Source organism: Procambarus clarkii, chromosome 31 (genome assembly GCF_040958095.1).
Source record: "Procambarus clarkii isolate CNS0578487 chromosome 31, FALCON_Pclarkii_2.0, whole genome shotgun sequence".
Classification (NCBI taxonomy): Eukaryota; Metazoa; Arthropoda; class Malacostraca; order Decapoda; family Cambaridae; genus Procambarus; species Procambarus clarkii.
Window position 1 is genome coordinate 41,555,951 of NC_091180.1, and position 11,419 is coordinate 41,567,369.

General features: G+C 45.4%; 1 protein-coding gene across 1 annotated transcript; it reads left to right on the forward strand.

Annotated features, from left to right (window-relative positions):
* The first annotated feature begins 7,183 nt into the window (after positions 1-7,183).
* LOC138370293 (uncharacterized) lies at positions 7,184-7,858 on the forward strand. Its single transcript, XM_069334309.1, has one exon. The coding sequence runs from the start codon at positions 7,184-7,186 to the stop codon at positions 7,856-7,858; it is 675 nt and encodes a 224-aa protein (XP_069190410.1).
* Positions 7,859-11,419: the final 3,561 nt, after the last annotated feature.

An 11,419-nucleotide genomic window follows, 5' to 3' on the forward strand; every position in this document is an offset into this window, starting at 1 on the left:
TATATATATATATATATATATATATATATATAATAGAAGGGAGTACCACCTCTAGCTGGAAGAAGGGGGACCCATAGCCTCGGAGGAAACCACGCATAACGCATTAGAGGGAATGTTTAGATCCCCTCCAATACAGTTTCTGTGTGCTTTTCTCCTACCACCCCCTTCCTTGAATATTTTTGTGCTTTATTATGCATTTGATGGTTACAAGATATACATGGGTTGATACAAAAATAATATATATATATATATATATACATATATACGACATATATATATATATATATATATATATATATATATATATATATATATATATATATATATATATATATATATATATATATATATGTCGTACCTAGTAGCCAGAACGCACTTTTTAGCCTACTAATCAAGGCCCAATTTGCCTAATAAGCCAAGTTTTACTGAATTAATATATTTTCTCTAATTTTTTTCTTATGATATGATAAATCTACCCTTTTCATTATGTATGAGGTCAATTTTTCTTCATTGGAGTTAAAATTAACGTAGATATATGACCGAACCTAACCAACCCTACCTAACCTAACCTAACCTATCTTTATAGGTTAGGTTAGGTTAGGTAGCCGAAAAAGTTAGGTTAGGTTAGGTTAGGTAGGTTAGGTAGTCGAAAAACAATTCATTCATGAAAACTTGGCTTATTAGGCAAATTGGGCCTTGCATAGTAGGCTGAGAAGTGCGTTCTGGCTACTAGGTACGACATATATATATATATATATATATATATATATATATATATATATATATATATATATATATATATATTATATATATATATATATATATATATATATATATATATATATATATATATATATATATGTCGTACTTAGTAGCCAGAACTCACTTTTTGGCCTACTATGCATGGCCCGATTTGCCTAATAAGCCAAGTTTTCCTGAATTAATATATTTCTTCTAATTTTTTTCTTATGAAATGATAAAGCTACCCATTTCATTATGTATGAGGTCAATTTTTTTTTATTGGAGTTAAAATTAACGTAGATATATGACCGAACCTAACCAACCCTACCTAACCTAACCTAACCTATCTTTATAGGTTAGGTTTGGTTAGGTAGCCGAAAAAGTTAGGTTAGGTTAGGTTAGGTAGGTTAGGTAGTCGAAAAACAATTAATTCATGAAAACTCGGCTTATTAGGCAAAACGGGCCTTGCATAGTAGGCTGAGAAGTGAGTTCTGGCTACTAGGTACGACATATATATATATATATATATAAATATATATATATACATATATATATATATGTAAATACACCTATATACATATATATATATATATATATATATATATATATATATATATATATATATATATATATATATATATATATATATATATATATATATATATATATATATATATATATATATATATATATATATATAGGTGTATTGGCTGTCAGGTATGGCCACCATGGCCTACTCTGCCAAAGCACAGGGGGATGGCACTTGAGGCACAGTAAAGTTAATGACATCATCAAGAGGAGCCTCACCACAGCTGGATGCCCAGCTGAAAGAGAGCCCCGTTACCTAACGCCCCGTAACTCTGATGCTCTTATTGGTCGCCCGGATGGTATCACAGTGAACCCCTGGAAGAATGGCAAGCAGTTGGTATGGGACTACACGTGCGTATCAACCCTGGCTAACACCTACATTAACCTCAGTGTTGCACAACCAGGTGGCGCTGCCACCCACAGGGAAGCAGCCAAATCCCGTAAGTATAGAGAACTGGATCACCACTACAATTTTGTCCCCATTGCTTCTGAGACACTCGGCGCCTGGGGTAAATGTGCTACCAGTTTTTTGAAAGAACTGGGTTCTAGGCTCATTGAAACGACAAGGGACCCAAGAGCTGCAAGCTTTCTTTTCCAGCGCCTCAGTGTGGCGATACAGAGGGGAAATGCGCACTGCATCCAGGGTTCCTGCCCGCCATCTGAGGAGCTGGAGGAACTCGACAACCTATGATAACCATCTTTGTAACCCATATGTAACTCCTTTTTTGTAACAAAGTTCAAATAAAGTAAATATATATGTGTACATACAAAAGAATGGGGGTGGTAGGAGAAGATAATATTAGTGTTCAGTGAGAAACCACAAGGTCTCCTCTGAATACTTTTTATTTTCTTCTCCGAGGCTATGGGTCCCCACATTGGCACCAGAGGTGGTACCCTTTTTATATATATATATATATATATATATATATATATATATATATATATATATATATATATATATATATATATATATATATATATATATATATATTAATATATATTGCCTGAGCCAGCCAAGACTTGACCTATGTAGGTATGAATACCTGCTGAAGGCCCCGGGGGTGACAAGAAGAACCGTATCTCCTTCATTCCCACACTATGAACGTAGAAAGGGGCGTTGTCTGAGCTTTGTGTATGGCGAGGCAGGTACAGTGTATGGGTGAGGTGAGGGTCGCCGCCGTCTCAGTGCCGCCACCAACCAGCCCCCGGGGGGCGGGGGGAGGGGGGAGTGATGAGGGAGGCTCTCGAGCTGCCTACAGTGATGTTAGTGGAAAGTTAGTGCGTTCATGAGCAAATCGGTAAATGTAGTGTTAAAAACAATGTGCACTAGTGATTTCCCCGAGTGTTGATAGTGTGTAACAAGTGTGACGGCGGCCTCCCTCGCGTGCCTCCCCTCCACCACCCCCGCCCGCCATCTTCCCCCACCCTGCTACCTGCGCCCGACCCAGCCAGCCGCCCATCAACACACAGCCTACTCACACACGGTGCCCAGGCCATGCCCAACTCCCCCAGGAGGGTAATGCTTGCTGTGTTACTCTCCACCTGGGAAGGAGAGGGTGCACTCAGTGGGCAGCCAGGCGTCATCACATCTAGGCATGGCACATGTCGCACCTGACACACAGCCTCTTTCCAGCCAAGAAGATGACTACCCAAGAGGAAACTGTCAAGTGTGTGACAGACGATATCGTCTCAATTCAAATGGAACTGTCCGCTATCATACTGTCAATTCAGGTGGTTGTCTAGGATCTAGGCGCCTGCCCCGGGGCAGTGACGATGGACAACCTGCTGCAGGAGCGAGGAACAATACCTCCCTCAACTTCATTTCAGCAGATAATCTGCTTGAAGCAGTCAAAGCGACGTCCACCAGGACCTTGCCCCACATCCCCAAGGCAGCCAGTCACCAAGCAGCAGCCAAACTCACCAGTCTGCTGACAAAGGTCAACAATGCTCCCAGAACCTCTGGATCGTGGCACAATCTCCTTCTATTTGGGAATGCATGCCTAGCATTACCGCCCAGGAGAGACAAGTCATTAGCAACCTCTGTAATCAGGGCACTTAATGAATTCCCCAGAGCAGACAACCTGGTCCGCCTCCCCCCTCGTGCCAAGAACACCAGCCGCAGGACCACCAACAATAACTCATCTGAGAACCACAAAATGAGAGCACAGATCACCAGGAAAATAGAAGAGGACAATACCACAGGTGCCATCAGAATCATGACCAGCGATGACACTATTGCCCCCAGGAACGCCACGACAGCAGAGGCTCTTCAAGACAAACACCCACCCAGAGCCTCAGACAGCAGCAGGGATCCCCAGGAGAACAATGCTGGCATAGAACCCTTGACTGTCCGAGAACCTGAGGTTTACAAAGCAGCCATGTCTTTCCCAACAGGTTCAGCAGGGGGCTGTACAGGCCTAAGACCCCAGCACATCAAACAAATTCTGAACCCGGTGCTTGGAGATGCTGCAAAGGACCTTCTAGTGGAACTTACCAGATTCTCCAACATGTGTTTGGCTGGCGGCATCCCTGAGGACATCAGGCCTGTCTCTTATGGAGCAGCACTCTATGCTCTAAAGAAGAAGGATAGGGGTATCAGGCCCATTGCCGTTGGCAACACCCTCCGACGCCTCGTAGCTAAGGCTGCAGTGAGATCTATCAGCCAGGAAGCAGCCACCTTGCTGAAACCTCATCAGCTCGGGTTTGGGATTTGGGATTCCAAATTATCCTATTTTTCCGCAATGGTTTGAAGTTGGTACAGTGGAGCACAGATTGAGTGAATTCCACAGCCTGAGTTTTGAGTTGAGTCATAGGCGGCTGTTGAGAGAGAGGGAGAGAAGCGCCAGGTCGTGTGTTTACCAACATTGGCGACCATTCCTGTGTTGCTAATGTTTCATTTAGGTCGCTTTGTGTCAAAGAGAGTGAGCGAGAGGCACCCCCACCTTGCTTGTTGCCATGTTTGGGCATGATTACGGTGCCAAATTTGGGCATATTTGGTAATGTTTACAGAATTAGATACGTGGCGCTTGGTAGTGGAGGTGGTTTAGGTGTATGGTGTACGTCTGGCCGCAGGGTCATCATAGCCAGGCACAATGAAAATTGGTTATTTATGTTGATTACTGTAAACGTTCACTCTGAGTTATGTCATATGAAGTCTCCATGTACTTATCTCTTGTACCTTACAGCACCACATGCAGTAACCAAGTCTGAGCTGCATAATCTTATTCCGGATTATTTAGTAGCAAACTACACCATCACAGAAGAACAGCAACAACAATGTTACCTCCAAGAAACATCTACACAAGTATTGATGAAGATGAAGCTCAAACTTGTGAAGATTGAAGCAGAAGCAGAAAAAGAGTAATGAGAGAAGACGACATGCTTGCCCTGCGACAGCGAGAACACGAATATGAACTAAAACGAAACAGGAACAAGAGAAAGATGAACTAGAACGAAACAGAGAACAAGAGAAAGCTGAACTTGAACAACCCAGAAAACAAGAATGAATTCAACTAAAAGAACGAGAACTTGCCATCGCCATCCAGCAAAATGAACAAGAGTTGGAACTAGAACAAGGAAAATAACAAGAGAAAGGGATCTAGAACGGCAGCGAGACAACTTGGAAGTGAAGGTTAAGCCCGAGAAAGCATACATGGTGATCAGCTTGAAGGACCGTGACTTGCCACTAGAGACCACACACCACGAAGAGAGACAACACCGTAAAAACTGTCAACCTGTACGTTTTCGACCCAACTCTCTGTGTCAAGATGATGCCGTCGACCCAACTCTCTGTATCAAGATGATGCCGTCGACCCAACGCACTGTATCAAGATGATGCCGTCGACCCAACTCTCTGTGTCAAGATGATGCCGTCGACCCAACGCACTGTATCAAGATGATGCCGTCGACCCAACGCACTGTATCAAGATGATGCCGTCGACCCAACGCACTGTATCAAGATGATGCCGTCGACCCAACTCTCTGTGTCAAGATGATACCGTCGACCCAACGCACTGTATCAAGATGATGCCGTCGACCCAACTCTCTGTGTCAAGATGATGCCGTCGACCCAACTCTCTGTGTCAAGATGATGCCGTCGACCCAACGCACTGTTTCAAGATGGTGCCTCCATTTGCGGAGACCGAGGTCGACTCAGTCTTCACGTCGTTGAAATCCCTTGCTAGTCAAGTGACCTAAGGAGCAGTGGTCTATACTGTTCCAAGAGCACATCGCAAAATCATATTAAAGTTAACCTATAATTCACATTCACATTTTGGAATTAACAAGACTTATTCTCTATTGTTCAAGACTACTTTTGGCCAAGAATGTCTCAGAATGTCAAATACTTTGTAAATTCATATCTTACAAGTTAACTTGCTGGCATGTCTAATGCTCCTACCATAAAGGCAACTTTAATGCATATTACAGTCCAGTCAGGGCCGTTCACCAAGCTCATTATTATGTTGGACCATAACCCAAGACCAAGAATCGCAATCACTATGTCATAACTGTGGCATACCACAAAATCTCTAATAGCTTTATCTATAAGAAATATTGCTGCAAAACTAGCAAATATCTGTTAAAGTTGTTTACTCCTTATGGTTTCTCTAAGGAAATCCGAAGCAGCTGTGGAACCAATTTCAAGAGAGACTTGTTCAAACCCAATTTCCAAGAGTTTCACATCACTCCAGTCTTGTCTAGTCGCTACATGCAACCTCTCGGGGTTCTTCACAACACTGTCACCAAACATTTAATTCTTTGCTTAAGAAATACTGCATTGAAACAGGTAATGAACGGGACGACCAGTTAGACTTACTAATGCTAATGTTTTTATAAGTGCTCCCAGTGAGTCACTAGGAAGGGAAGGGAACTATCAGAAAGCGCCAAGCCATTACGACTATACAGTACTTGGAATGGGGTCAGGATGCGAATTTGGAATGGGACGGGGAGGAGGAACGGTGCCGAACAACTAGGACGGTCCAGGATTGAATGCCGACCAGCATCAAGTGAGACCATCGCTCTACCGTCTAGCCCAAGTGGTTGGGAATCACTAGGAAGGAAACTATCAAAAAGCGCTAAGACATTACGACTATATAACGCTGGGAAGGAATACCAGGAACATCTCCTTATAAGATGCTCTCTGGTCCTAAGTGCCATCGACTTCTCAAAGCTTTTAAGGATTCACTTGAAAATATCGTAATTGATTCCCTTAATGTTACTCAGTTTCTTCTAAACTTGAGAACGAAACTAGAGAAAATTTTAACTTTTACCCATGCTAAAATCAGAAATCACAGACTAGCATAAAACATTTTGATGTGAGGTCCACAGCTGGAAAATTTCATATTACAGATTTTGTCCAGACATATTTTCCTCTTCCAGGTTAGTTAGGTTATTTGTACTCAGTACTTACTACAGTAAGTACTTCCATTCAAAAGTAAGTTCTCAGGTCCTCATAAAATCACAGAATGTACAACTATGTGCTAGTTATTGTTACCTTGATTTGACCGGCGCCACACGATACAACTATGGCAAGTAAACCTGCCCAACTTTGTCATGTAATCCTGCACAAAAATGTCATGTAATCCTGCACAAAAATGTCATGTAATCCTGTCCAACTTTGCCATGTAAACCTGCACAACTTTGTCATGTAATCCTTCCCAAGTTTGTCAAGTAATCCTGCTCAAATATGCCATGTAATCCTGCTCAACTATGCCATGTAAACCAGCCCAACTTTGTCAAGTAATCCTGCTCAAATATGCCATGTAATCCTGCTCAACTATGCCATGTAATCTTGCTCACCCTGGACCTCACCCTACATATTAGATAAACCTTGTGAGTCTCCCTGGGCCTCACCATGGGCCTCATCCTGCGCCTCACCCTGGGCCTCACCCTGGGCCTTACCCTGGGCCTCACCCTGGGTCTCACCCTGGGCCTCATCCTGCGCCTCACCCTGGGCCTCACCCTGGGCCTCATCCTGCGCCTCACCCTGGGCCTCACCCAGGGCCTCACCCTGGGCCTCATCCTTGGCCTCACCCAGGGCCTCACCTTGGGCCTCATCCTGGGCCTCACCCTGGGCCTCACCCTGGGCCTCACCCTGGACTTCACCCTGGGCCTCACCCTGGGCCTCACGCTGGGCCTCACCCTGGATCTCACCCTGGGCCTCACCCTTGGCCTCCCCCTGGGCCTCACCCTCGGCCTTATCCTGGGCCTCACCGTGGGCCTCACCCAGGGCCTCACCCTGGGCCTCACCCTGGGCCTCACCCTGTGCCTCACCCTGGGCCTCACCCAGGGCCTCACCCTGGGCCTCATCCTTGGCCTCACCTTGGGCCTCACCCTGGGTCTCACCCTGGGCCTCACCCAGGACCTCACCCTGGGCCTCACCCTGGGCCTCACCCTGGGCCTCACCCTGGACCTCACCCGGGGCCTCACCCTGGGCATCACCCTGGGCCTCACCCTGGACCTCACCCGGGGCCTCACCCTGGGCCTCACCCTGGGCCTCACCCTGCATGTTGACCAAACCACACACTAGAAAGTGAAGGGACGACGACGTTTCGGTCCGTCCTGGACCGTTCTCAAGTCGATTGTCAAATCTCACCCTGCATATTAGTGCCAAACCCTCACGGAAATGCAAGGTTGTATAGTTACCATCGTAAACTCAACGGGGTCACCGTGAAGAAATCATTCTGTTTACCTCGCCTTGATGACATCTTAGATGCGCTTGGTAAGTGTTATGGACTCTCTTAGCTCTTTACACGGGTTGGTTTTCGTCTCTCTCTCTAGGGCCATAATGCCCTGAACTTTCCTGATCGAGCCCCAAATCAGGGAAAGTTATCAAGAACTGAGCACCAATGGACTACCTAAAGGGAAAGAAGATTAAACAACATTAGACGAAACCAACACCAAATGTACTTACATGCTATGTACAGGTAATTATTGACAAGAACCCAACCCGTTCTCGCAAATTTAATAGGTCAATATTGACTTATTAAATATGTGCATAGGTGACATACTTAACATAATAGATACCCTTAAAAAGATTCATAGAAAACACCGACCTTACCTAACCTTGTTAGTATCTTAAGATAAGCATCTTATTGCTTCGTAATTACAATTATTACCTAACCTATAATAGGTATAGGTTAAGTAATAATTGTAATTACGAAGCAATAAGATGCTTATCTTAATATACTAACAAGGTTAGGTAAGGTCGGTGTTTTCTATGAATCTTTTTAGGGGTATCTATTATGTTTAGTATATCACCTATGCACGTAGTTAATAAGTCAATATTGACTTTACGAATTTGCGAGAACGGGTTGCAAGAACCATACAGTAAGATGAACACATGACAGATAACACCTTACGGGGTCACCTTCACTCAGGACACCACGAAATCTCTGCGGTCTTCCAGCACGGTGAGTCCTCCCTCTAGCACAACACTCAGGGCTCCCTCCCCTGTGTCACAGGCCAGTCCTTCGCAGTATTACCACAGGGTCTAACAAGTCACGGGCCAGTCCTCTACAGTATTACCACAGGGTCTAACAAGTCACGGGCCAGTCCACCGCAGTATTACCACAGGGTCTAACAAGTCACGGGCCAGTCCACCGCAGTATTACCACAGGGTCTAACAAGTCACGGGCCAGTCCACCACAGTATTACCACAGGGTCTAACAAGTCACGGGCCAGTCCACCGCAGTATTACCACAGGGTCTAACAAGTCACGGGCCAGTCCACCACAGTATTACCACAGGGTCTAACAAGTCACGGGCCAGTCCACCACAGTATTACCACAGGGTCTAACAAGTCACGGGGCAGTCCACCACAGTATTACCACAGGGTCTAACAAGTCACGGGCCAGTCCACCACAGTATTACCACAGGGTCTAACAAGTCACGGGCCAGTCCACCGCAGTATTACCACAGGGTCTAACAAGTCACGGGCCAGTCCACCGCAGTATTACCACAGGGTCTAACAAGTCACGGGCCAGTCCACCGCAGTATTACCACAGGGTCTAACAAGTCACGGGGCAGTCCACCACAGTATTACCACAGGGTCTAACAAGTCACGGGCCAGTCCACCACAGTATTACCACAGGGTCTAACAAGTCACGGGCCAGTCCACCGCAGTATTACCACAGTGTCTAACAAGTCACGGGCCAGTCCACCGCAGTATTACCACAGGGTCTAACAAGTCACGGGCCAGTCCACCGCAGTATTACCACAGGGTCTAACAAGTCACGGGCCAGTCCACCGCAGTATTACCACAGGGTCTAACAAGTCACTTGCCAGTCCACCGCAGTATTACCACAGGGTCTAACAAGTCACGGGCCAGTCCATCAGAGTATTACCACAGGGTCTAGCAAGTCACGGGCCAGTCCACCGCAGTATTACCACAGGGTCTAACAAGTCACGGGCCAGTCCACCGCAGTATTACCACGGGGTCTAACAAGTCACGGGGCAGTCCTCCACAGTATTACCACAGGGTCTAACAAGTCACGGGCCAGTCCTCCACAGTATTACCACAGGGTCTAACAAGTCACGGGGCAGTCCTCCACAGTATTACCACAGGGTCTAACAAGTCACGGGGCAGTCCTCCACAGTATTACCACAGGGTCCAACAAGTCACGGGGCAGTCCTCTACAGTATTACCACAGGGTCCAACAAGTCACGGGGCAGTCCTCTACAGTATTACCACAGGGTCTAAACACTAACCCTAGCCGCACACTGGCTGGCTTCTTCTCAATGTTTAACCATAAACCAGCGTTGAGAGGACTGTGGACTGTGGTGGACTGACTGACGTTCACTCCATCTACACACACAACTTGGCCGGGATGTGTTCTTCCGACACCAGAGGCTCGCTGGCTACCACAGACAGGACACTGCCTTCAACGACCAGACCCTTCTTGTTCCAACCCAAACCAGCCTTGTGTTCCTGAGGACTGGCCATGCCGGCCACTTCTGGTGGACTGCCTTCCACTGCCCAGCTTACCTCTCACATCACCTCTCAGGAAAGAAAATAATATATTACGAGGAGAAACTACACCTGTTTCAGTGAGACCTCAGCCTTCCACCGGGGAACACAGGCAAATGGGTCAGATGCCGTCGACAAATTGCATTAACATCGACACAGTAGTGACAAGTACCTTATCCAATTAGCTCTGTTAATCACCAAACATATATGGTACCATGACAGAGTAGAAGATGCTGTACTTATTCCTCCAGGCACACACATCCACCCCGACGATGATGGTGGACTCAGGCAAATGTCGCATGAGGCTTATTAGGGGATGATGATGCAAATAGTGATGAGTGTTGCACGTCGCTCAAGACGTAAGTACGTCCATAACGTATTCCTGCACAGCTAGAGAGCTCAACCTGTCACCCAAACCACTTGTATAGCTACAACCTTTAACTGGAAAACACAACGAATTAACACAATAATGTTACCTCCCCTTGCTACTTCTCAGCTCACACAGAGCATGGACGCTCCAGCTGCCTAGCACACAAACAAGGCCGTATGACCTCTAACCACCTCAGGTTAGCATACACAAACCACAGCGTATACACACTGCCCTGGGTACACTGACTAGACGCATGGTCACACACTGCCCTAGGCATAGTGTATACACCCCTTCGCCACGATACAGTCATCCCCACACATAGATCACACACTTAGAGCCTACCACAACGGCTCTGTGGCAGAACGTCACAAACAGTTCCTTCAACAATGACACGTCCCTGATCCACTTGCAATCGCTTGCTCGATGACGAATCACTCCCGCTGAGTCATATGAGTCGTTGAATTAGACATTCGTGCATACATACATACATACATTCATACATACAAACATACATACATACATATTTACATACATACATACATACATACATACATACATACATACATACATACATACATACATGCATACATACATACATACATTCATACATACATACATACATACATACATACATACATACATACATACATACATACATACATACATACATACATACATACATACATACATACATACGTACATATGTACATACATATGTACATACATACATATATACATACATACATACATACA

What these genes read in the sequence shown, in the direction of transcription:
- LOC138370293 (XM_069334309.1), top strand. Translation starts at nt 7,184, where the DNA reads ATGGGCCTCATCCTGCGCCTCACCCTGGGCCTCACCCTGGGCCTTACC.